Source organism: Haliaeetus leucocephalus, unplaced genomic scaffold (genome assembly GCF_000737465.1).
Source record: "Haliaeetus leucocephalus isolate CR32 unplaced genomic scaffold, Haliaeetus_leucocephalus-4.0 Scaffold195, whole genome shotgun sequence".
In the NCBI taxonomy this organism is placed as follows: Eukaryota; Metazoa; Chordata; class Aves; order Accipitriformes; family Accipitridae; genus Haliaeetus; species Haliaeetus leucocephalus.
Window position 1 is genome coordinate 801,949 of NW_010972631.1, and position 27,443 is coordinate 829,391.

Genomic DNA, 27,443 nt, shown 5'->3' on the forward strand with positions numbered 1-27,443 from the left:
GGTTCGTTGTCCTCAAAAATGTACCGTTTGTACCGGAAAACAGGAATCGTCTTTGTTAAACTTCTCACCTGCCTTGGCAGAAGAGAACATCACTTCCAGTGTGGAATGTTGTTCCTGCTGCTTCTTGCCTATGTATCCGAGTGGCCGACACTTCCCCCTCTCTGGGATTTTGGTTTTTAAGCTTCTGTCATCACTGCCTCAGCCTCCTGGAAAGAATTCCTCAGTTACACTGGTTAGCTGACACTGATTGTTTTTCCTGGTAATACCTTCAGCCAGTGCTATTTTTGAAAATCTGGGATTTGGAACAGTAGGTCAGTTTGTAAAACAACAAGAATGAGTGAAGAGGGACAGATGGCTCTGGATGCGAGAGCATGTTTCCGTTCATCTCCCATTTGGCTTTTGCTGATGCTTTGTCGTTGTGTGAGCATTTGAGGCTGTCGTTTTGCATCGGTTAAGTAGTAGATGCTCCTTTGCTGCAAAGATTGTCCTGTGGCACACGTCATGTCCCCCCCTCCACTCCTGTGGGGCTCCAAGGCAGGCTCCCTCTGCAGAAGCTGGCAGTGCGTTTGCACCTGAGGACATGGAAAGGGTTTGGGAGAGAAGTGGATTTTCTGCCTAGAAATCTGGCTGCATTTTTTTCTGACCTTTTCTCCCAGCGACTATTCTGGACAAAGCTTGCCTGATTATTCCTTTGCTCAGCATAAGGTTGCCAGACTCACCTTTCTTTGCTGTTCCTGTGTAAATGATGACAACTTCTCCATCCTCTGTTGTGCTGTGGGATTTTCCTCAATTCTTAGACAGAATCTGATTGATTCAGACTTGCTTACTTCTCTCTCTCTGGATAGTGGTTCCAGCAGCATCACCTGGATGTATCTGGACTTTACAGAGCTGAAATGGAAAAGTGTGTGGGCAGTGCCACAACCTTTTTTGCTCGCTCATGATTCATTCAGCCTTTCTTTCCAGCCTCCTATTGCAAGCTGAAGGGCTCTCCAGTCTAGCAGTGGTCACTGGAAGAAACCTCTTTCATACAGGCTCCTTCATTAAATACAAGGATATATGCATCTCATTATCCTTGTGCTACTGCTGAGTTGTGCAGCACCACTGGACACTGCAGCAGATGTCCTGTTCACCAGTTTGAGGAACAACCATACTTGAGTGAATGCAGGACTCTGCTTTTGTCTCTGAAAAACTGGGCAACTAGATGAGATTTAAGGATACCTTTAAGGATTAAAGAAATTTTTACTTAAAACCAGACTTGAAATAATTAAGCAAAATTGCACCCCCCCCCCCCCCAAAAAAAAATAAAACAACAGCATGCCCTAGCAAGGATTTTTCTGAGCTCTTCTGGCTTACGAGATGTGGCTTACATAGTCCCCAGGTCTGGCCAGTTCTGGGGGCTCTTTCTTGCCCTATATTTTATGGATGATTACTTAAACTACCTAGAGCAGTGTTTCTGGAAAGCCTTCCTGTTCTCAAACCCAAGATGGCATCGTCTCCCTTGTCCTCTCTTATGACCACCTACCCCTTTTTTTTCCTGGACTCTTCAGTGGAGCTTGCCCAACTGCCTTGGTCACAGGAGGGGCTTCAGCTATCTTCTTCATTTCTCACAGGGACACTTGCTTAACATTTCTCTTGTAGCCTTTGGTGTGCTGCTGGTTTTAGGCTTCATGCTTTTTCTTTCTCAGTTCACTCTTAAAAACACTACAGTAAAACTTTTCACATGTCAGGTTTAGTATCTGTTATAGTAGAAGCTTCATGCAGGATTCATACTTTCCCTTCCATAGCAGTGCAGCAGTGCTTGATAGTGAAGCTGGTGAAATTCAGAGCGATGTGTTTACATTGATATATCCAACTGTATACACTGCTAATTTTAAGAGGAAGGGGAACTCTTCATGGGATAATTGGTTTTGCCATATTTATAGACATGACCTCTTGCTGAAGGATGTTTTTACTGACTCCAAGTCGGCTGCTGACAGCCGGTATTACAAGAGTTCATTGTGAGTCTCATGGTCTGTGTGTGCTTATGTATACACAGCACAGACAAGATGAAGCCACAGAGAGATAATGAAGGCAGAGATGCTAAACCCTGTAGCAGTGCTTAGTAGTGAAGCATTTGAACAACCAGCGTGGCCCACATTCCAGCTCCTGTCTAGGCTGTAACAATCAGGAAAATCACTTTGTCCTTTAACTGATTTTACCAGTCTGGATGAGTAGCCAAGAAGTCAAGGTAATCATCTCTCCCTTACGTAGAGCCCTGGCAGCAGCAGCACAAGCTCCTAAATCAGGTGGTTTGCCTGTACCCCCACAGCCCACCCGTAAATGGGAATACTGCTGTATCTCCCTCCATGCCCTTTTGAGGCGTAGAGGCAAAGCGGTGTGTGGATCGCATAAGTATCGCAGTCAGGTTTTGCAGTGTTTCTGCCGCAAGTCAGTTGGCAACACAGTACTGTAGATCAATGGTAAATACATGCAACCTTCTCGAAAAGTTCAAGTGGGCAATCAGAGCAAGGCAAGTGGTTGCTTTTACACTTTGGTTGCAGAGCATTTGTGGAGGGATTTCAAGGAAACCTCTTGGTAGCAGGAAGCTGCTGCTGCAGGCATTCGATGAACGATCTGCGTAGTCATCTTCTGTTCCTAGTGCCTCCTTCCCTGGGCTGCTTAATAAATATGTGAACATGGCCCTTATCAGCCAGGCTCCGTTTCTTTCGCCTGTGCTAATGTGCCGTTATTTTATGTCACATTGAGTGAGGAGGGAAAGCAGTGATACGAAGCCTTTTTTCCCTTTCCTGAAATAGAACTGATGACCACAGCTTAACAGCATTCCAAGAAAAATACATTTGATTGAAGGTGGCCAGAGCATTCCCTGAGATGCTGCATAAGGACATTCGTCCTGATAATAACTTGCCTTTGCCATTTTCAGAGCAGACGTTCCTATTGCAAATCCCGTGTCAGCTCACTGCCGTTAATATGCACACACGTATATAAAGGTACCTCTTTGATTTCCCTCCAGGCTGCCTCCCCTCGCCTCCCACAAAGGCCCGAGGGCTGCACGGGATGCCCACGCTGCCAGCAGCTCCATCTTGAGGGGTTTCCTCCAACAGCACCCGCTTGGTGCCCTTCGGTGCCCCTTTAGCCATGGGGGGTCTGCTCTGCTGTGCAGGAGCACGGGTGAGCTGTTTGCACACTGCAAGCTGGAATTCCCTCTGGGCCACTGCAATGAATATTGCAGAAACCTCACCGAGCAGGGGAAGGCATCGTGCTTTTACGTGCAAGGGCTTGCCAGTTCGAATCACGTCTGTTGTGTTGCAGAGGGGAATATTGCTCTGGTTGCAGTGGGTTAGCGGAGTACTAGCAAGTCTCATTTGCAAGGGGTCCTGGGCTTCAGTCTCATCTCATCTGTCACCAAGAGAAGGAATCTACTCTGACAAGTTCTGCAAATGCTGGTTTCACTTTTGGTTTTTGTTCCCCAGCCATGTCCTTTGTTTCTGAAACGCTGTTTACATACCACAGATTTCTTTTTTTGTGCAAATCGATTAGCTTTAATTTCTTCCTCAACTACCTGATTTTTATCCCATTGCTTCACCAGCATTCTGTTGTTAATTCGCATGATATCTGATAATGCGATGTGATATCCCTCCCTAGTTAGCAAAATGTTAGAATAGCTGTTGGCAGCTTCTGGAAGAGTAATTAGCAAGTAGGAATTACACAAAGATGTGCACACTAGCCTAAGTAGGCATTTTCCAGCTGTCTGCAAGTTCAAAAACTAGTAGGGACTTTTCAGGCTGTAACACAAAATTAATTACTTGCTACTAGAAAAGAACATTTACAAAAATGTGTAGTGTGCGATCAGGGCTACTGTGTTTTTTTCCTTAATTTGGAAGTGGACTCCTTTATGACAGAGAACAGGATTTTTACAGTATTTGGTAGTCATTTTCCTGAGAAGACAAGCCTTTTTGTTACAAGGGGATGCCAAGCTCAAACTCAAAATAGTAAGCCGCCTAAGAAAGCACTTAGGGCTTTGTGTACATCAGTCCTCACGCCATTGGGCATAGTGCTGCCTTCCATGGGGATGGCATGATGCAAGCGCCTTTGTGCTGGCTGCCTGAGCCAGGATCCCCAGCTCCGTGTGCATCCCGGTGTAGCCCAGGACATCAGTGTTTCCTTTCTCTCTAATGTGCAAGAGTTTCTGTCCACGATGCTTTCTTTAGAAAGCCATTTGCACTGCTGTGCCTCTGTTTTGCATGAAGAAGCCCACGTAAATCAAATATAGCTGCACAGCTGTGCTAAAAGCCTCCTTTTTATCCACAGGCAGCTATTGTCCACCAGCTTTTATTTCTCCTCTTTCCTATTCTGTTGCTCCTCCAGGATCAGCCTGAGGGTGGCTGAGTTTTGTTTGCTCCCTGCCATAAGGTAGTCAGTCTCTGGCGGTGCGATGGAGAAAGGGGGCAGGCAGAGGGGAAGCATACGGCTGGTGCATTCAGACTGCTTGACAGTTTTATTTTAAGCTCAGGCTCTTGCCACCTCCGTAGCCTCTTCTGCTCTCTGCCTCTCACTTGACATCTCTTGTACCTAATTCTCTAATCGGCTGAATTATCATCTCTTGGCACCATGTCCTCACCTACTCTCCAGCTTCTCACCAGCGATTACTCCTCCCCTCTCATCTCTTCTCTACTCTGACACTTCTCCCTGTTTGTTTCTCTGAATGCCTATGACTTTCCCTCCTCTCGCCTCCCATTGAAAAAGCATCATCCCACCTCCCAGTGGGGAAACGGACAATTTCCAGGAAGCTTTTTTCTCAGCGTTGCCTCCATTCCCACTGCTCTTTCAAGATCCTTGGCAGTCATTCCCCTCTCTGTTCGCAACCTCTCTGCCGCCTGCCCACTTCTGCTCCCCCCCAGCATCTTTACATACTCACTGTAATAGGCAATGGCTTTATCTCCAGCTTCTTCAGTTTCTTTTTTGCTCACTGAAAACACTGGAAGATAGCCGCTCTTTCCCACGGTTCGTTCCCCTGTTCTCACTTCTGCCTCTCCGCCCGCCTGGAGGCAGCGGGGCCGGGACTGGGCTCCTGCCCACTTATTACAGACCCTTCTCCCTTGAAACTTCTCCAGCCATCCCTCCTCCACCTTTCCTTCTGTGTAACTCTTGGTCCATAAGCCCCCAGCCTCTTCATCCTCCTTTCTCTCAGAGGTAAGCCTGGTCCTTTTCATTCTTTTATCTTGAACCCTTCCACTCATCCATAGTAACACGATTTTAACATCCTTGTGGATGTTGCTCCTGGCTCTTCCCCATCCCTTCAACTTTTCACCATTGCCTCTGGATTAGTCCCATTTCAGAGCTTTTATCACATATCCCTTTCCTCCTGTATTACTACTAAAAACATTTGCACAAACATCCTTTTCAGGATTTTAATTCCTCCTCTTGATTATGCTCCTTTTGGAAAAATTATTGCCACATGCAGTGGAGAAGTATGCTTGTGTGCGTTTGTATGCATGGTATAATGGCTACAGAGAAAACTGAGCCACCTAATTTGGGCAGAGTTAAAGGAGTGTTTCCTCCTTGATATAAGTCTGGGTAGCAATATTGATAGGACTGGCCCAAGGATCCTTTTAATAGAGATCATGTCATTTTTTGATGTTTGGAAAGGTCATGCCAGGTAACATGAGCTATTCCACAAACATGCAATGACAATAATACTTATTTTCTAAGAGATGCTAATTCAACATTGTGCATATGTGTGCACTGATATATATATATACACACGTACATTTATACACATACATAACTCTATGCACATGCACATACATGTCTGTTTTTAAGACACTATACTGGAGCATAGTATGCTGTAATGGAAAAGCATCAAGTCATTCATAACACAGTAGTGACTGTCCTGTATTTCATCAAGCAACAAGTATTTTTTAAAGCATTTTAACATTCCTTTGGGCGTATAACCAAACTGTGTCTTACTAGGACTTAAATTCTTGAAGTAATGACATGAATCTGTAGGTACACTTACCTGATCGTGACTTCTAGTAAATAAAAATTAACTGAGCCTATTTCTACAAGACTTGAATTGTGCTAATGGCAAAATCTTCATTTAGTCTGATAGTGGAAAATTGTCTCTTCCCTCCATGAAGCTATGTCACTAGGTGGTCAAATTTGTCTAGACTGGATTTGGTCCTGCATAACAATATGTGCATTCTTCTGACAGTCCAAGAAACACAGTACATTGATATAGTTAGAAGATTTGTGGAGTGATTTTTTTTCATTATTGATTTTTTATTACAGGCAGCGATATAGGTTAGATACAGTTAGGACAGGCAGAAGTTGAGGGGGAAGAAGTAAGAAAAAAGTATGCTTGTTTTTACATTGCGGACTGTTCTCTTTTACATGTATACGGAGAGACAAACTCCCTAGCAAGCACTAGAGTTTGCCATCTAGGCTGGTCCTCTTTTTAGCACAAAAATTGCTGTAGGGGTTGCAAGCGCTGGGAAGTATTGATTGTTTCCCAGCACACTATTTGTATTACATATTTTAGTTAATAATTAGTAATGCTTTTAGGTTAGTTTTGTTTGAAATACTAATCAATGAGCTTTATAGATTCCCCGCTTTATACATAAACATGTCAGTCTCCAATGAAGCAAAAGAGTTTTATTTTATCCCAGATAGTTTATACTGTATAATTATTAATCTGTAGTTTAATCTCCTTGTCTTCATGCTTTTATGGCTTGATCCTGCTTGTTGCAGGGGATCTCAAATCTCATTAAAGGGCATGGATTAAAGGCACTCAACACCTTGCCAAATAAGTGCTGGAATGTGCCAGCTAAGTCCTGTTGCATGTAGACCTCCCAGTGCTTCTTACTCTACATGTACACCACAAATAGGACTGCCTGCCTTGTATCTTGTCATTTCCCTCTACAAAGCCTTATTTTGCACCACACAGTAGGTTTGCCAGACTTCAGGTGTACAGGGTCACAGTTTTCTTGCTGTGATGTTTTCTCAGCCTGTAGTTGGAAAACCATCACCAAAGTGTTTCAGCTGAGGGCGAAGTAAAAAGGAAAAAAAGCTTGAAATTATGTGTTGATTTTCTGATGTTCAGCATTTTTTTGAGCTCTTCTAAAGCTCTGGTGCCCCCATGCTGTGGAGCAAAGACATGAGATCTCAGCTGGAGAGTGGATTTGGGGCCACGGGTGCAGCCATTGCTGTTGCTATTCCCATGGAAATCCATCTGACCAGCCAGAAACTTTGGAAAAGAAAGTCCAGGGCAGCTGATGGCTTCTGCTTAATGCTGCCTCAGAAACCTGGTTTCTGATAAACCAGGGGGACCTGCAGATCTGCGGTCTGCTCGCTCCACCCGTATTTCGTGCGGCATTGTGGACTGCTCGGTTGTGATTTTGCAGACCAGTGATGGTCAGCCAGCGCCGCTTGGGAAGCAGAAATCTCATGGCTCCCACCCTCATCCTGACCCACGTGGGGTCGAGGGTCAGGTTACACAATGGCGGCTTTAGTTTGTTTAAGGTAAGGAAATTATGCACAGAAGCTGTTAAAAGAATATTAGGTTGTCAAGTCAAGCGAGAAATGTTATAACATCGCCTGCTCAGCCTTCAGTTGGATCCTGTGTGCATGCAAATTTGACAGTCTTTAATTGCATGTCTCCAAGATCTATGTAGAATATAGCTTCTCAATTCACACCAGAAAAAGCACACAGACTTCTTTCTTCTCAGAAGAAAAGCATTTGCTTGTACATCAAATATCGTTATCCCTTAAAGATTGTCCAGACTGTAGGTATGCGGTACACTTCATCAGCCAGGCAAAGCTTTCATACGTCACAGCTGCCTGAAACACAGCCCTGAGCAAACCTGCCATGGTCCTGAAAGTAGTGTGGCAATGGTGGTTGCCACTGTGGGGACAAGGTCCTCACTGATTTGTTTTGTGTTACCTTCAGGTATGGTACAGTCAAGTGTTCTGGAGTGTCTGTCCCCTTGTGAGAGAAGAGAGAAGGCAGAAGGTAGTAGCAGGTTGCACTTAACCACACTGCTGAGGGTGGAGAACGGCTTGGGATTTTGTGGGTCTCCAAACTATGGTCTGCGGAGGCTGTGGGGAATGTCTGGTTTTGGTGGCCTCTTTCTCTCCCAATACCACCTCTACCAATTCCCCTTGAAGACAAATGAGCAAACGGGGGCTGTAAACTAACAACAGAGGGAGAGAGTGACGTCAGTGAACACCCAACTGCATAAACCAGCCTTATGGTGTTTGCAGTATAGATAAGTCTAAACCATTAGGGTTGTACAAGAATCACATTGTTTGACTTTTTATTAGCCAGGTTCTTAGCTTTACGAGAGAGGCGTTGGAGAGAGTGGCACATGAGCAGGAATCCAAAAGAGTTTCAGTGGAGCGGTTCTCTTAAAAAGAGACTGGAAAATAAAGGTTTACAACTTGTTGCATGAGAAAATGAAGCCAGAAGGGAAGCAGTTTGTCAAACACTATTATTTGTGGACAGTCTTAAATAATGTGAATCACGGTCCCTCAAATCCCGTACAGTGACCTTGTGCAAGCAGAGTACACCACCTGCCAGGAGATTATAAATTTATGCATGCACTGTACTCAGAACTGAAAAAGATGTTTTCCAAAGTTAGAACCTGTTGTGTTGGCATAACATTACATTTAAAGTAAAAAGCGTTGAACGCACTGGGAATTGTTGAAGAATATTCTGCCAGCTGCTCAAAATTATGATTTTACACTGCCATCAATAACAAAAAACGTTACTCTAATGAGAAGCCATTCTGGTTAAATGAAGAAATAGAAGTTGTGGTAAAACATTAATTAATTGAATATCAAAAAAGGGAAAATAGAAAAGGCAGAAATCTTCCCTAGATGGTTTTTGTATTTGAAATGGTGGAAGAGGATGTGTCCATCCTGTGCGGTGATGTGGAAAGAAGAGAAAGTTTGCTGCTTATAGCAAAGGAGGATGTGAGACAGGCAGCAGTGGTTGAAATTAAACATTTTCACATCCTAGTAACTTTTACATCCAGGAATCTTAAAGGAGGTAGCTGAAAAGCTCTGTTAAGTAGCTGTTCATTTATAATAAATCTTGGGAAACAGGGGAAATTCCAGAAAATTGGAGGGCTGCCAACTGTATTTCCGATATTTCAAAAAGATAAAAGGGATATCCCGGGGAACTGAAGGCTGGTTTAGCTTGACGTCAGTCCAGGGTAAAATAGCGGAACAGCTATTTCAGGATCTGTCAAGAGAGAACTTGGAGGCTAAAGGTATAGATAATTCCAGTAACAGTTGAAGAGAGAGCTTATCAAACAAACTGCTGGTTTTCTTTGCTCTGTCAAGACTGCAAGTCTGCATGATAAAGGCAACTGTTGATACTGCCTTTAGGAGCCAGATTGGGTGGTCCTTTCTGCCTTTTGGGTTTGTGAACCATATAAGGAATGCCCTGAGATTAAAACTCCCATGATGAGAGTGCGCTAATTCAAACAGAAATAATCAAGCCACTCTGTTTCCCTGGGATAAAGCATGGCTTAGTTTTGGGTTTTGCGTGTTAATCTCCTATTTGATTTGATTTGGCTTTTGCAGCTTTAAGTGTGTTGAGTACATCGTAGTTCTGTGCAGGCAGAGAAACCAAACAAACTTCAAAAAGCTGCATGAAAAGCTCAACAAATAATATAAGTATCCTCAAAGAGAGATAAAATCCAGGTTCTTCTTATAGCAGCCTTTGCAGCTTTAATCCCTCGTTCTTTACCACGGCAAAGAAGCTTTCATAAGCTCCTCCGGATCTTACAGGAGAAGGAAAGCTTGTCTTTGCCTTCTGCTGTCTTTGCAGTCCTCTAAAACTGTAGGTGCAGATGCTACGTTGGCTGTACTTACCCTCAGAACCAAGACCCAAATGCATCAAATCTTTTCTTTCTCTCCGGGTTCCTTCAGGCTGCAGTTGCACTTAGTCAAAATGCCCATTTGACTCACATCCTCTCCTTACCTTGGCTGTAGCTTGGTAGGTGTTGGCAGCAGAAGTGATTGCTTTCTGTGCACCTTTCTCCATGGGATGATTTGTTGTTTACAGCAGGAAGGACACTTTAGTTCCAGAATAAGGGCTGGTCTATGGATAAAGGAACTTTAAATAGGAATCTAGGCATGTGCCAGACTCTGAGGATGGTGGGAAGGCCTGCAACTCTTGCTTAAACCTTCTGATAACAAAATGGCAATTCTCAGATCCTTGCAGGATCAAAACCACTGTCAGAATACCTTGGCGTAATCCAGGTATCCCCTTGGCACTTGCTCTGAGTTTCTAGTCATTTCAGTGACCTTCTGATCATTTGATGGTTAGAAAAACATGTGAAAATTGTTTTTTGCATGTGTAGGTAAGCCTTCTAAGATTCAGACCTGTAAATCTGTGGATCCTAATGCAATAGTCACTAGAATTTATTTATTTATTTATTCATTTATTTTTGGATTAGTAAAAATCTATGATTTAACCATAAGGAAACATCTTTCCTTCCGTACATATGTTGGCAAAGCAGAACATTATTGTTGGTATCTGTTTGGTTGTGGAAAAAGCTGCACAAGCAGATAGCAGCCCAGTCTCCAAGGAGAAGGCGACACCTGTATTCTTTCCCAAGAGCAGAAGGTGCGAAGTTATCCCCTACGAAATTCTGTCCCAAATTTAACCCAGTGACCTACTGCATGCGTTCCTGCTCTTCACACATTAATCACAACAGACATGTTCCAAAGGACATGCCAGTTTGTGTCCCAAGGAAACATGAAGGATATTCTGAACACCTGCTAACTTGCAGCAAAGATGAAGAGCTTGCATTTTAGGAAAAAAAAGAGAAGAGCAGATTTTTTCCATAACAACTGTTTAGTGTGACAGGAGAAGATGGGCTTTTGTCAGTTTTGCAACCTCTACAATTTGAGCAGTCAAAGGTGTTAGTGGTTTTAGCCATACCCTCCCATGCAGACAGAACTTCTTCCACCAGTTCTGCAGATAGGCTGGAAAAGCAGTAATTAGTACAGCTTGAGAAGTGAAGAGAAAATTAACCAGGAGATGTAATTTTGAGAGAGAACTTTTCTGTTTTCCTCTGGAAAAAAGATCAAAAACAATGCTCATTTGATAGCAACCAAAAATTTCAAGTACAGAGCTTCAGCACTGAACTCTACTGGAGTTTTTAAAGGCTGGGCTTCCTTGAGAATAGAACATAAGGGAAATAACTTGTTGGCATAGTCTTTCACATTAGAAGGTTGTTAAAAGGAGCAGAACAGTGCCATTGTTCATTATTTGTAGCTTCCAAACACTGGTACTATTGGGTCAGTATCAGCCTGGCCTTTGTTCTCATAGTCATATTAGCAAAAGAGATTTCAAATAGAGAGACGCATTCTTTACTATCCCAAAGTATTGTTATACTGGCAAGTGGCCTGGATACTTGACCCACAGTTTATGCTTCAGCAATTTCATCATTTCAGATGGCATTGTAGTGCAAATTATACATACGTACACACACGTGCACATATGCTTATAGAGGTACACGTAAATTATTTAAAGGTTTAGGAGAAGGAGGAGAGGTATATCACTGTATCACTCATCAACCAAAGCCCCAAAATACTCATTTAAAGCAAGGAAGGCAGGACCTAAATCTGGTGGGCCCTCGCCAGAATTTCCAGCCTCCATTTGTGTGGAGATCTCAAACCTTTTCAGAGAACTCACCAAGCTGGAGAGCAAGATAAAAACAAATCACTAGTTCATTTGTCCCTCTCTGATTCTTTAATCTGGCAGTGCAGCTTACCCAAGAATAAACCAAAACGCTGTGTCTTTTCCCCAGGTCCTGAAGCCATTGACCACTTCAGAAAAACATAGTATGTTGTTTGTTTTGCTTGGTGGTTTCCTGGCACTGTTTCGGTGTTGGGCATTCCCCATTCTGCTTTGAATAAGCTATTTTGAGTAGCAGACTTGGTTCCGGTCCCCTTCACCATAGCCAGCTACTGTAAAGAGCAATGTGAAAGCCATGCAAAGAGACTTTGTCAGGGAAGAGTTCTGTGTTGCTCACTTTCCATGTACATGTAATGTCAGCTGAGTGGCTTCTGAGAAATAAGGATACAGGACGGTTCTTCTGTTGTTCCTTCTGTTTTCCTACCCGGTCTATGTCTTCCCCCACCTCATCTACTATGCCCCTCTCCTGAAGGCATCATCATTTATATTTAAAGGACGTTGAAAATGCATGTTAAACTAAGCCTGACTTACTGAGTGTAGGACAATTAGTAGTATAATTATGTAATTTTTCCTGAGTCATAAAAAGATGCATACTTTGCCTAGTAGGCCTGCATAGAATGTATATGTCAATGCATGTAGTGTGTTTAAGCATTATTTGCATGTTAACTGAAGTCCCTAAAGACTGCGAGCTATCATTACCTTGTTCAGCTGGGTTCCTCTGTCAAAAAACAATAACAACACAACCTTCTGAAGTGTAAGAAATAGGTTTTATCTGTATGTGGAACATAAATCTATTTGGACTCTTCAAAGCAACCTCCACTGGGAATCCCTGCCTCCTTATGGTACCAATCTCTGAACAACCTGAAGCGCAATTTCTTTAGAGTAGACACCTGGGGTTTAAATAAACATTCATCATGGAGACTATGGGCATCTTGACATTAATTTAAAAAAAAAAACAACAAACAAACAAAAAAGAAGATCCATCGCAAAAATGAAGCTGTGGTACATTTCTGTCCGTGTGTGCAATCTGCCAATACCGAAATCATTGTAAGTAACCGAAATGCTACAGAGAAAACTTACATTAAGCAGTTCTGTCTAAAGGTCTGCAGGATCAGAGTCCCCCCTTTTTTTTCCCCCTAGTCTCTATCCAGTTGTGCAGTAGGGTCTAGGTCCAGTATAACAAAACCAGTAAGTGACTTTTGCAATGGGACTTACTTCCTACATCAAAGCCTCTGTGCTGTGACGACATATGGGTGTGCCAAAGCAGCCATTCCATGGTCTGGAGGACTCATCCCTGTTCCTGTCACTTTAAGCTAAGGAATGAATTTCCAGTATTCTCATCTCCACTTCAAAAGTACCTGAAGTTTGCCGTGCAGAAACAGGGCTCATGGCCCAGCTCTGCAACCAGTCCAGGCACTAATGCTCCTGCTCGCTGCCCATGGCGTAGCTCATCGAGGACCAGTTTGTGGCCCTTGCACTGTGTGCAGCTCTTTAGCAATTCAGAGGGTGCTCCCTGGGCTGTGAACGCTTGACGTGTTGGAGCCATGCAGCCTCCTCAGCAATGTGAATTCTTGCCTTTAGGAGATGTTACCAAATGTCTGCAGGGTCCTGCTGCGTGCCCAACCAGACCTGCCCCTCTAGAGGGCCCGTGGTTAAATCCTCTCTTGGGTTTCTCTTAGCTATCCCCCTTCCCATCCATGGTCAAACGAAGGTCTTGCTTTGAGGCAGTAGGGTCAGAAGCACCAGCCATCGCTATCAGCAGCAGCACATGTCTATAGCTGCCAGCCAAGAATGCTCTACGATGTCTTTTCCACTTATCCATGCATCTTCTGCTTTACAGCAGAAGTTACTTAAACAATGTGAAAATCTCATTTCTGAAGACGTTCTTGCTAATGGCCCTGGCACCCACAGTATTTTTGGCAAGAGGCAAGCCCGTGTAGCCTGGCGGCCTGCTAGTCTATTTTCAATTATCTGGGGTGCTCAGAGAAGAAGACATTAATATTGCTGAGGATGACATAGCAAATTACTACTGCTCCCTAACCTTTTTAAATTGCTAACACTGTTGTAATCTGTAATTACAGAAATCAGTGTGAGAATTGTGGCACAGTATAATTATCTTTCCTGATACTTTATTGCTGTATGAATTATTAATCAAAATCAGTCTTGTATAGTATTTGCAGCAACTAAGAAGAATAATGTATAATTAAATTTCGTTATTTCTATTTTTGTGCTGGTGTTTTATGATGTTGTAATTGATAATTAATTGGTTAAAAATTCACACAATTCTTGGGAGTTTCATATGACTATGACTGTTCAGTATTCAGCATTTATTAATTGAATAATGGGCTCACTGAAGAGACCTTTGTATATAGTCTTCTGTCATTACAGTGAGCTCTCAAAAATGGTGAATTAATTATTAGGCCTTTCAATAGTTTCTTTTTAAAGGAAAGCAGTGACAATATAATCATATCCTTTGTTGTTATAGCTGTAATTGAGAGATTGTAATAACCAATTACAAGGATGGTCATTTGAGGAGCTCTGAAGTGTCAGTTATTGATAAATTTCTTTAAAACAAAGTGTTGATTACACAGAACAAGTCTTTACATAGAAAAAATATTAGGAGATGGGGAAGGAAGCCTGGAAAATTATTTTCCTCCCACTTGCCACTTAAAAACAGTGCATGTTTATCCGTAAAAACTGTCAAGTCTGATGTGCTTTTGCTGCCATTTGTCAGAAGTACAAGTTCCTCTCAGCTTTTTCATTATTTTACCATCATTCTCCCCGTTTTTCTCCTAGTACCTTTTGCTAAATTGTTAGGGAAAAAAAATTAATAGAAAACCTCAGAACAAAAGAGCGTTTTTTCACACTGTCTGCATCCTATTGAACAGAAATACTGTCAGACGTTTACATGCAAATCTGCAGTGCAGACTCTCCAGCCACCTGTGAACAAAGACTCTTGGCTGTGTTCAAGCTGACCACTTCAAGTTATTCCTAAGTGTCTTTTTTTTACTCTTAGTGGAGCTGATTGGAAGAATGTGAACTGGAACTAAAAATAACCCCAGTTCAGTATTGATCCTCTCTTAACACAATCACGAGAAAGCCGGGAGTCACCTTGTACAGCAGGATCTAATGCAAGCTCCAGCTTATGAACCTGCAGTTCATTTTACACCAGGTCAGGTACTGCAATTCCTAAATGAGAAATCACACAATGTTATCTGTTGGCTTCCGTACTAAAATGTAGCATTATAGACATAATGAGGAGATACCGATAAACCTTTTCAGGCCTTTACTGTGAGGTTGTTGGGAGTCCTCTGTGTGCTGTTGTAGATCTGATGTCCTGCTTACACCTCCTGGGATACAAGTGAGCCTTTGTTTCATGGGACGAGATGATGCCTTTAAGCCCCCTTTTCCCCCTATCCCCTTCCTCACTAGTGTTTTGCCACGGAGAGGCTACAAAGACGCTTCTGCTGCAGTCTGTGCACCTTTTATAAATTGAGCTTAACATCTGACGGCTTCTCATGTTCTAAACCCAGCACTCCTCTGCAGCCAGTGGGAGGGGGAGCCCCTGCTGTCAGTGACACCCACCACATGTGGTCTTTAGACAGATGTTTTCTACTGCTTGCCCTCAACAGCATGGTCCCATGCAACTTCAGTACCCGTTTGAGAGACAGGAGTGCAGGGAAGCAGCATGCCCATCACTGTCTCCTGCAACTGGGGGCAGAGGAGGCGAGAGGTCTAGGAGGCGTGTGTGGAGGTGATAGATTTGGGTTTTCATCTGTGTTGACATCCATCAAATAATTTGTTTCTGAGACAGTGGTTAGTAGGTCAGGAAAGACAGATAATACAGGCACATTCCTCTGCCCAGGCAGTTTGTTGTTGGCCAGTGTGCTAGAGCATGTGAATATTCATCCCCTGTAAACTTGTACCCTGAGTAATGTGGCCCTGGATGTTTTTGTAGGAGTGACTAATCCTTTTACAAAGCCGGTGAGTTCTTTGCCCAGTAACATGCAGCAGTGGTCAGTCGTACATATGGTTTATTCCAGTAACCGTGAAATCTCAGGAAGAACAAAACAAGCATCTTCCTATGAGTACAGGGTACAATTTCAGTTCATTTCTATGGTCAGGAATCACGGCTCTTCTTTTTACAAATTCTGCGTTTGTCTTGCTGCTTTAATGTGGGTGTGCTTTCCTATTTGCAACACTAGAAACAATAAATAGCAGTGCTGCTTTGACCTTTTTATTTTGTATTATTTGTGTAGTGTTTATTGAATTGATCATACTTTTTGAGGAGGGCTTTTTCTCTTTCCTTGCTAATAATCTTTTTCATTGTTCTGCTGAGGATTTCTTTTGTCCCTGTTTCGACATCAGTAATCAGATGCAGACACTACACAACAGTGTACTACACCAGAAGTAACTAGAACATATATCTCCTTATTAAAATATTTCTTTCTCTCTAAAATAGGTGATGACAGTCTGTCTGTCTTCAGTCTGTCATCTTCATGAGAGACTCCACATTGGAATTGAGATTCCAGGTCAATGAGTCCCTGTTTTACTGTGATGGTGGTAAAACACTGCAACAGGTTGTCCAGAGATGGTCTGGGGTCTCCACCTTTGAAGAGACTCAAAACCCTACTGCACATAGTCCTGAGCAGCTTTCTCTAGGTCACCCTGCTTTGAGCAGGGAGGCTGTACTAGATGATACCTAGAGTTCCTCTCCAACCTCAACCATTCCATAATTTTTGTTTTTCTTCTAATTGCCACTTGTGTATAACAGAGTGCCCTGGATTTAGTGTGTCACCTTGTTAGTGTCTAATTCTTTTTTGTATTAAGTCTTTTTTAAATTCCCAACAATCCCTGTTACCTTGGACATTTGAACTAATTTTATCAATTTCAGTCTCCCTGTCATGGTCTCTGGGCTTCTAGGTCACTAATCAATGTAGGATCATCAGATAATTCATGTTGAAAAGGACCTGAGGAAGTTCCTAGCACAACCTCCTGCTCAAAGCAGGTCAGCTCTGAGATCAGAGTGGGTTGCTTAGCGCTATATCCAGTCTGGTCTTGAAAACCTCCAAGGATGGAGATGACACAACCTCTCCAGGCAACCTGTTCCTCAGTTTTTCCTTATGTCCAGTCTAAAGCTCTGTTGTTTCAAATTACTCCCAGTGTCTGGCTCCATCTTCTCGATGACCTCAGTGCAGGAGTGGCAGGCTGCTGTTAGGACCCTGGTATCCCCAGACAGACTCTCTCCCATCCAAGTACTAAGTGTGCCCAACCCTGCTTAAGGTTCAGAGATCAGAGGAGCTCAGGCGTGTTGCATGGCGTGCCCATAGGCAGATGTGAGCCAGTACTGCTGCTGTTTTGTTTCTGGAGGAATTTCACTGTTAACCTGCTGAAAATTGCCCCTGCATCCCTTCTCTGTTGAATACAGTTTAGCCTAAGTGATTTCCAGTCTGATGCAACTTCTCACCTTATGACAGCTGAGCTTCTCTAGCAGCCTTTTGTAAAGGTTTTGTCAAAGGATTTCTGAAAGTCAACACTAATTACACGTACCAGTGTTCCTCACTGCTAAATTTGACACACTTCAGGAATTCTAATAGAGCCCATCAGAGACATGACTTCCCTTTGCAGAAGCCATGCTGCTTTGTCACGATGATAATTTGCCTGGTTAAGTGCTCTGTAGCTCTGCCGTGATCGAGATGTACCTTTTCACGTAATTAACCCAGTTCTGATGCAGGACTTTCTGGTCTGTCTTGTTAATATTTTCTCTCCCCTAATGCTTCCCTTTAAAAACAGACACCACATTGCCTTCCCGTTAGTCTTGTGAGGCAGGAGCTGTTTTTTTCATGATAGGTAATGTATTTTTGGTGGCAGCTCAGGCGGTGCGTTTATGAGTTCCTGGAGAGTTTTGGGTGAGCACCAGCCAGTCGAGACAGCATGCTGCAAACTGAAGTAATACAGATGTTCCATGAGCAACTTTTTTGGTCTCCTGAGGTTACACGTGCCTCCTCCATGCTGCCCATGCAGAAGGGCTCGGTGGGATCTCCCACCCACCACTGTGGAAGGACGGTGTAAGCAACGTTCCAGTTCGCTTCACTGCAGTTGCTGGCCTTTACCAGCAACTTTTTTTGGCAAGGTTTCAATGGTGCTTTCCTTGCCCACAGTAGTTTGTGCCAGTTTCTGGAAACTTTTGTTTCAAAGAGGCTTTTTCTGGCAGTATGGTGACCTATATGCAAACAAATGCACAGCATGTTCTTTTGAGCTGGAGAAAGGCTTGCGAAGACATTCTCTCTTCAGTTTGAAGAAATACCAAGTGTGTAGCAATGATTTCCATGAAGAAGGTTCTGCAAACTCAGCATAATAGTGAATTCAGCAAAAAATTATGCGGTTTGAATTAACACTGTATAAAAGACTTCCAGCCCAGCTTGCCTCAGAGTTCAGAGTTAATACCCGATCCCTGCTTTTTTTTTGGGGGGGGGGGGGGGAAGTTGAATTCTGCTAATTTTCTTGCTACTACATGCCAAAGCCCTGCAGTGACCTTTGCACTCTAAACCCTTTCCCCATGAAAATGAACAATATACTTCCCAGTGTAAGGTTTCACCATCTTGCTCCCATCCTGCAGGATAAAGCCCTCTTGGAGAGGAAGCACCTCGTGCCTGGAGGTCATTCAGTCAATGGCAGATTGTGGAAAAGGGAAGACCGTAAATTACTTGTGTTGAAACATTAGAAGCTGATAAATAGGTGGTCCTGAGCTGTAGCCCAGCCCCGGCTTCTCTGTGCGCAATGCAGGGCTTGGGGTGCTTCCTGGAGCGGCCAGGGGCACAGCAGGGGAAGTCTGTGTCAGGCTGAGATTGCGGCTGCTGGCCAGGGCATTCACACGGGCTCTCAGCAGCTGTGGGAAGGGGCACGGCATGGCTCTGCTTTTGGGAAGCCCCTGGAGTCACAACAGTAGCCTTGGGAAAGCATGGCAACATAAGCCGCTGGGTGGAGGTCCATCCCGGGAGTGTAGCTAGGGATCCGCTGGAGCGGATGGTGTGATTTACAGCCCCAGCATCTCTGTACAGCGTTGGTCAGGCTTCCTAGCACAGAAAGTAGGCTTGCTCGCCCGCGGGGAAATACACTGTGGTATTTTCAGCACTTCATAGGGCATGCAACAAATTTTTTTTAAAAAATACACTTGATGAGAGCTGTACTTAAAAAGTGGGAAATTACTAATTAGTAACCAAGTAATTCAGGGTTTGATTCACACAAATTGCACTATTACTGTAAAAAAAGGATTGCAATTTCAGGCAAACAGTGGGTTTTGGGTTTTTTTTAAAAGGCACTGAAAATATAATTGATGTTCTGTTCATTACCTGCTAGGTTTCAGGTTTCTTGTACATATTTTCATCATCTGACACATTACAGGCATAAAACATGCCTGGAAAAAAAAGAAAAAAAAATTAACTCTTTCCCCTTTGCATTGTCATTTGCAACTCTCAGGTTTTCCCACTAGATTGTTCTAGTAAACTCTTGCATTTCATAGCACGCAACAGTGACCACTTAGAACATCATTATAATGCTATCGTTAGCATCAGAGTTCAGTTACACAGAAAGCTATGAGTGGGATGAGCTAAGTATCATTTTCTCTTTTACCTTACCAGAGTGCTAATAAAATGATTGCTGTCAATTCTTCTCATTAGTCTCAATTTAGGAGGAAAAAAAAAAAAATTCTTCTGGTTAAGAAATCTAACTGGTAGCGTAAAAAAACCCAGAGTATCTCCCTCCTCTACCTATATGCAGATCAATAAGCAGCTATGTATCTTCTCTCTAGATATAAAGTCAGTGAAGGTCTAATCTGGGTTGGTTGGTTGTTTTTTTTCTGTTCATGTAGGCATTTCAGCTGGGTACTCAGAAGTGTAGCATGAGTCAGCAGTAAATACTGAAAATACCAGTAAAATAGAAGCCATAGGCATCCCATTAAGACTTCCAGTAATATTATAGTTCTGTAATGTTGGCAAAAATACCTATTTTTTAGTCATCATAGCCACTGGCTTAAAAATACTCCTATAAAGGTGGGAAAATGGAGTGATTGTTGAGACGTCTAGTAAAGTTACAAGTAACAAGTGGGTCCTCTTAAGTCCATTTTTGTCTAGATTATTAGTATCTTTCAAATGACACTGTAGGAAAATGGTACTCTGATTTGAACTCATGGCAAGAGAATAGTTTGAAGTCATGTTATGTCTGTCTCCTCATGTACCTGCATATTTTACTAACACAGGAAAATGCTGCAAAGATCTATGTTAAAAAGTAGGAAAGGAGGAATTTTGCTTCTACTTGCTACAGTGGTCAGGTATTTACAGTGCAGCGGTATACCAAAATACCGCCATCTGTTGCCTTTAGCCCTGTATGCCTCTGAATCTTGCCTCTCAGAAGGCAGTTGTTTGCAATAAGGAAAAATAATTCCTTAAAATACCTGAAGTTTGTGCATTTGCACGACTTTCCTTTCAGCAGCAGATAGAATAGTACATACAAATAATCCTTTTTCCCATGTAAGCCCTAAAACAAGCATGTTCGGTTTGTTTTGGGGTACATAGTGTATTCAGACACAGCACAGTCTTTTACACTTTTCCACTCAGAGAAATTGAATTGAGAAAATAATGTAAAGAGAATTCAGTCTAGTGCTGGACAGAAAATTTTGGGTAAAAGAATTACTTCAACGTGATCAAGTACAAAGGGGGTTCATGTGGTGCTGGGTGTTGGGGGAAGCTGATCCCCACCACCATCACAATCACAAGTCCAATCCCCATGTTCAGAGGCATTGCCAGTTCTACATGTGCCAGAAATTGCAGAACGTCAGGCAGAGAACTTCCTAGCTCAGACAGTTATAACAAGTGTCTTGCATCCTTCCAACCTCTGCTCTGCTGTCAGGAAGGGGAGACTTATCTGCAGGCAGGAGCAGCCCCAGCACCCAAATGCTGCCCTGCTGCCTGGGGTTGGACCTCCACATGGGTTGAGGGGTTTTCTTGGGTCTGTGGGTCTGGAATCCAGAAACTGCTCTTTTCTGTAAATGGCATTAAACTGCTGGTGAAGGCATGTTGCTTTAGGCATACTTGGAAACAGATTTCTTCTGAAGCCACTAAACACCTTTCTCTCCCCCTTAAGGCTTAAAATGGCTCTAATTCTGATTGAGAAATGAAGTCACTATAGTTAGTGGCTTGTCTTCATCGGGCATGGTTCCACCTTGCCTTTCACTTGAGCCAAGGTCTTCAGTGTAAACATGCAGCTGTTTAAAGCCTGTCAGCTGGAGAATAGGCTGGGGTTTTGAGGGTTTTTTCCCTTAATCTGAAAACAACAGAAGCAAGCACAAAGCCCTTTTTTCACTATTAGAAGACCCGACAGTCGCTCTTGCTTTTTTTGCTAAAATCTCCTAAAATTTCCCGTGTCCCCATGTTACTGCCTCTACTAAATTGAAAATTGTAGATGCGTAGTAGGTGGTTGAAGGAAAGCACTTTGCAGTCCATCTAAACTCTACTTTGGTTTTGAGGGGGGAAATCAAGGGCGGGTTAGGTAATCGAAGTGCGGTGGAGTGAAAGCCAGTGGCAATGAACGCCCTTCCCCATACCTTTCCCAAGCAACTTGCTCAGATTTAAGAATTAATGGGCTGCTTGGCTGTGGTCCCAGGGTATCCAGAAATCCGGCAGCATCGCACCACACCATGTTCACCTGGTGGCTGTGTTGCTCCTCACCACCTTGTTTGTGTTTTCTTCCTCCCTTCTCCCCTGCAGGGTGTGAACGGCATGTCTGTGGATGAGAAGACTGACTCCCCCATGTATGTGTATGAGTCAACGGTGCACTGTACCAATATTCTCCTCTGCTTAAATGACCAGCGGAAGCAGGACATTCTCTGTGACGTGACGCTGATCGTGGAGGGGAAGGAGTTCCGCGCCCACCGGGCTGTGCTGGCTGCCTGCAGCGAGTACTTCTTGCAGGCGTTGGTAGGGCAGACGGAAAATGACCTGGTGGTCAGCCTGCCAGAAGAGGTACAGTATGTCACCGTGTCCCCGCCATAAACACGAGCCCCCTCCATCCTATGCGGTGAGGAAGACTCCGCAGTCCGCTCAGGTGGCAAAGGGCAGCGTGGCGCAGGTTTCAGTGCCTGCCCTGGCACGGCTCTGGATGTGGTTTTTGTGTTTGGGTGGGTTGCAAATTGCTGAACGATGGACATGTTCACGCCAGCCTTCCTCACCAGCAGTAACTCCTAACGGTTACGGTGGCAAAGCTTTAAGATGCTTCAGCTCACCTTTGTCACTGCTGCCGAGGGAGTCGTACCCAAATGCTTAATTACCGTAGCTTCGTTCAGGGCATTGTCAGGACCCTGATACTCTTCTGCTGTACCAGACAGGAAATTTGAAAGGGGTGATGTGGCTGCTAGGTGGCAGGTTATTGTTGAAAAATCATTTGAGCTGTCACATTGTTGGGAGTCTCATTGCTGTCCACCCCGCTCTGGCAGCTCATATCCTCATCCTCCTCTTTCCCCTCTCCTGTACCTCATTCAGCCTTGCTTCCTCTCGCCTCCCCTCACAATGAGTTTGGGATTTAACTGCTTCAGGACATGTGTTTTCCACCGAGAAACCATGAACACAGTCTGTCAAAAAGCAGGGTTTTTCACATGCAGCATGGCTCCCACAGCAGGAAGCCAAGGGACGTAGAAAATACATACCTCACTGGAAAGTTTACTTTATTTTGCCACAAAATCTCACTGGCTGGCTTCCACCCCCACTGTAGTTTCCTCACAGCCATACAGCTGTGACAGCACAGATACCATAGGGCATGTCAGTGGCTTTGCTGCCCATAGAGGGGAGATGTGTGCCTGCTGGCCAGCGCTGCCGTCACTTGCCGCCTCGGCACTGCCTACCCGACATCTTTGGCTGGGCTGGGTGGTACAAGAAGGGTGGCAATGTACCCAGGGCACAGGACAGCAGTCGCTCAGTGGGAAGGTACTCTGGCATACAGAGGGGTTTTCACCATCATTTGCTTAACACCCATGAAGAAGCACAGTGTGTTTTTAAATGATGACAGATCCCGAAGTGTCCACACACTGTTTTTCCCCCTCTGGTTTAGCTCTCCAGAGACTTCAGCAGCATCATGATGTTGTCACGGCACAAGTTGGAGAGCATTAGAAGAAGTAGGTCACCAGGTGTGACTTCATGAGTCTTGACACTGAATATTACTCATGAAGAAATTTCAACCCAGACATTTTGCATAGGAGTTTAGAGATATCACAGAGGATGCGCTAGGATGCACACTATGATTCTGCAGTGTCCACTAATAATTTCCAGTGGAAGAATCGAGTCTCAGTGAGTGTCACATAGCTTTCACACCGCAAAACAAGGGTGGGTGCAGAGAGGTGACAAAATGTGCCTAGTGTGCACAGGTACAAAGAGGCAGGAGAGTATCGGCACTCTTCTGCAAAGCCTTGGTGAGACCTCCATGTATGATTCAGGTCCTGTTAAAGAAAAATAATTTAAATTCAATTAAGTATATACAAGAGTAACTGAGATGTTCAGGAGAAGGAGCCTGGACTAAAGCAGGAGAAGACAAGACTGTGGCAGGGTCATACTGCTGGTGTGACAACTGCGACATGCTACAGCTCTGTGTAGGCAGAGGAGATGAAACGGCTGAGAGGAGGAGTTTCTCTTTAAAAAGACAATGTTGACACAAGCATTGATTGGTTTCAACTGGCTTTTAGTAAAAGTAGATTGGAAATTAGCAGAATTCTAATCACAGCAGCAGTGAGGTGCTGAGCCACAGGCCAGTGGGAGAAGCAGGGTGGTGGGGGGATCAGGATGTGTCTGCACTTGGTGACCCAGTCCTTTGTTCATATGACACTAAAGATTTAAAACACAAAGGTTTGTCTATGTGTTTTATATGAGATAATACGTAAAAAAAAATTCCTCCAGTCCAACCATAAATGATTTCTATTGAAGTGAATGCCCTTTGGATAAATGAAGTATTGGACTTCTACATTTTAGAATATATCTTAATGAAAGATCAAAAAGTTTTAGTGACTTAGGGTTACTCTGGCTGCTGTTACAGCTCAAGTGAAGTCCATGGATTTGCAGAAGTAGTGAATCTAGTTCTTGAGCTTTTTTCCAGTATTCTGAAATTGTCAGTTGACCACCACTGTTGTTTTCCCACATGCTTCTCTTAGTTGCAGAGCACCAGGGCTTTAACTTTCTCATCCTGGAAAAGAACTGTCTTAGCCTATTAAACAAGACGTCTAGAGTACCAGTGCTTACTTTTACAGATATTTTCCATGTGCAAATTAATTGCTGTTAACTGCATTGAATTTAATTTGCTCAGTGGCTACTTTATTTGAATGGATATACGTGAGGTGGTCAGTTAAATAATTTCCTCACAAATGCTAGTCACTTGGGGTAGAGAGCTGCCTGATGCACTTTGTTATTTCTCAGTTATTCCTTGGTTAAGAAGCACGTGTCAGCTTCTGGCGTTGCTCTGCTTCAGAGTGCTGAGCGCTTTGGTAAGTGCCTGTGTGTAGATATGGGAAGTGCCTCCAAAAAAGAACAGTGTCAGAGCTCCCTATAAAAGGAACTGAAACACTCCTGGTTTTTAAGAGCTGATAGAGCAGGGGAAAAACCATCTTAGTTATATTGCATTAAAAGAAGTTAACAGGGTCTTTTGCAGTTCACAGGCTAATGGCTTTTCCCAAGGCTATTGTTTTTAGTCCATGGTCTGCAGAGCTCTGGCAGCCCATGAGTTACTTCTAAAGGTATCTGTGAAAACTGTCTTAATCTGTCATGTAGGGGGTTATTCCTTCAGTGCAAAAATTTCAAACAAAAGTTCGAAGTTAGTGTCCTGAGCCAGTACTTTTTTTCAGGCTTATGTAGACAATTTATGTTGGCATATAGATTGAAAATAATTTTTAAATATAGTCTTCACGGTTCAAAACTTTTCCAAACGTGACGATCACTCGTAAATTAGCAAAGCTGTTTTTAAGTCAACCATACAAGCATTGCATTTTAAATTCTGGCGTGGTTTGAAAACTGAAAAGTATGCAATTGTGGAGAAAGGTCATTATCATTATTATTTCTCAAAGTTTTGATGTTGGAGCTGGATAAAGCTTTATATATAAAGCTTTTACACTCGTGTAATGTTGGTGTGAGGGAGCTTAACATCAAAACAAAAGAACTTATTTTTGATTATTCAAAGCAGTAAATCTGCCTCTGAAGTCTAAATTGTACACTTTTTTTTTACTTCATAGCATGTTGGGGTCTTTTTGTTAATCTGGCATCCGGGCGTTGTTAACTGTTGTCTAGCTAAACAGTGAACTTAAGTTTTTTACATTATTTCTTGTTCATATCCAATTACAGGTGAGAGCAGTCTTTATGATACACCAGTCATTTCAGTAGGAGACATTGTGCACACACAGAATTGGGACTAGTTGACCTTACAGGGTTTTAAACTGCTGCAGAACTTTGTGTTAGACTTTTCAGGTCAGTTCAAGCGTGACTTAATGTGCCTCAGTTCAAACCTTTCTCTAATCAAGTTAAACTAAGTCAGTATGGAGCTAATTCTGCACTGATTGAAGAGTTTCCGTAAACCCTTTTGTGCTAGCCTCGGTAATTTGATTTCGTACTATACCTTTTGTTAAAGCAACGTATTTTACTGTGTAGATAAACGCTTGGAAAAACAGCCACGTAATAACAAGGGCTCAGATGTGGCTGTGGTGTGTGAACTGTCAGCCCTCAGAGCAGAGTTAGAGGAATGGAGTGTGTCAGCTGCCTACAGCTAATAAAAAAGGACCCTGTTAACTCTTAACTTCTACGCTTTTCTCTTCATTTGCAGTTTTTGGTAAACAACTAGAACCTCGCCTGCTTTTCACCCAGGGTATTTTTCGGCAATTGTGCAGTTTTCCTCTAGCAGCCGCTGTTAAATGCTGCCCAAAATTAATATTTTCCAAGAATTGAATTTAAAGCTGTAAAGTTAGTCATTCACTCCGTACCCCTAACTGTTGTTTTGTTTTATTTAATCATGAAAACTGGTCTTCCTTCCTCTAACAAGGCACTTAATTAAGCTTTTAATTCATTATAAGAAGTTAAATGGCACTTATGAGGCTTTTTTAATGGTTTCCACTTCCCATCCAGATTACAAAAAAAAGGTGTGATAGAGAGAGAGACACGGCTGTCAGCCAGAGGTATTGTAGGTCATGCCAATATTAGCTGGCAGCAGGCCATTATCCAATTAACATTGCTTCATCGCTGCAAGTAATAGCTCTCGAGTAGATGATTGAGTCATTCATGCTGTAGTGGTACTCTACTTGAGAAGGAGCCAGTGCTTCATCGAATAGGCTTTTGATACGCTATTATTACCTGCCTGGCTTTGCTAATAGAAGTGCACAGCGAGTCTATATGGGCCAGCTGAAAGCTGGGCGCTGGACAGAGGACCATCGTCTATGCAAACACCTTTTTCGTTTGGTTTTCTGAAAACAGGTTGTAGTTAAATGGTGAAAAGACAGAAACAGCAACAACAAATAAACCCCCTCAGTTGCATTAGATTCCTACAGCTTAGAAATGAGATTCCCAACCTTGCTTGCATTTTTTTGACTTTGGGGTGTACCTTTGAAAAAAGCTTCACCTGGTCATTGCAGCCATGAAAGCACCAAATGCATTTCTCTCTGGTGAAGCTAAACACAGGTCTTCCGAAGTAGTAGACCAAGCTTTTTCTAGTACTGGTCTGGTACTATCCTTTCTGTTATAAAACCAACTTGCTTCTCAAGTAGGTTGGTTAATTTTACCTGTAACCCTCAAGTTTCTTGAATCTGTTTTAAAGAGTGGTTATTGGTCGCTTTTTTTAGTGCAGTGAACTATCTGCTGGAAAAGTTGCCTTCTAAAAGGATTAAATGGAGTTGTCTGTGGCTTACAAATCTTCCAAGGGGCAAAGGGAAGCAGCATCTCTTTTAGGAAGAGGGGGTGGGATGTGCTTGGGGAGCTTTTTTTTGTTTATCCACACAGCTCTTTGCTATTAAGAGAATGATGTTCAAAGTAGATGTTAGCACACACCACAGGCTGAATTTGTCTGTGTTCTTACTCCTTTACTGCTCCCTGACGGCTGCTGTGAAACCTGCCATTTCCCCATGAGGTCTAGCCCTGTAAAACCTGTCATCTGCTTCTTCAGTTGACGTGGGTTAACTCCCTCACCCGGTTAAATCTTTGCAAGGAGAAAGGCAGGACAGGACCTCGATTTGGATTCAAGGCTGGCAAAAGCTGAGTATGTTGGAAAGCGAAGGCATGCGGCACCCTGGGTGGGACTGAGCCAGGCATCTAATATTAGTATGGCTCGTAGCTGACAGGGAGGAGAAATACTGGCAGCTGCTAACCATCCATGCCAACCAGCCAGCCTGAGGGAAAAATGCTGGGAATTAGCCAACAAAAGATGATTGCAATGAGGAGAATATCAAAGGCAGGATGCAGGAGGTCGACTAATACATACCCTGCTGGCTAAAGGCAATTGATTACTATTCCTTTTTATCTCTCTAGAAATAAGCGATATTCTCTTACTTTGTTTCTTTCCTTTCTGTGTATATGTATGAATATAATATCTTTAAGGAATGCAGGAACTGAGCTGGCAGTGCTCTGCACAGGAGTGTGGAATGGAAGAGGTGATAAATGTGGGAAAGAGGAGCAAGAGGGCAAGAAGAAAATGTCTGCTTGGAAGTTTCTTTCCCAGCTGGAGG

At 43.2% G+C, this 27,443-nt stretch overlaps 1 protein-coding gene across 1 annotated transcript in view; it reads left to right on the forward strand.

Moving 5' to 3' along the window:
• Positions 1-27,443, forward strand: part of BACH2 (BTB and CNC homology 1, basic leucine zipper transcription factor 2) — a 148,795-nt gene that overhangs the window by 77,929 nt on the left and 43,423 nt on the right. Inside the window, exon 4 of the mRNA XM_010565678.1 lies at positions 21,475-21,729. Within this exon, the coding sequence (XP_010563980.1) occupies positions 21,487-21,729 (243 nt within the window). The 5' untranslated portion in view covers positions 21,475-21,486. The remainder of the gene's footprint in view (positions 1-21,474; positions 21,730-27,443) is intronic.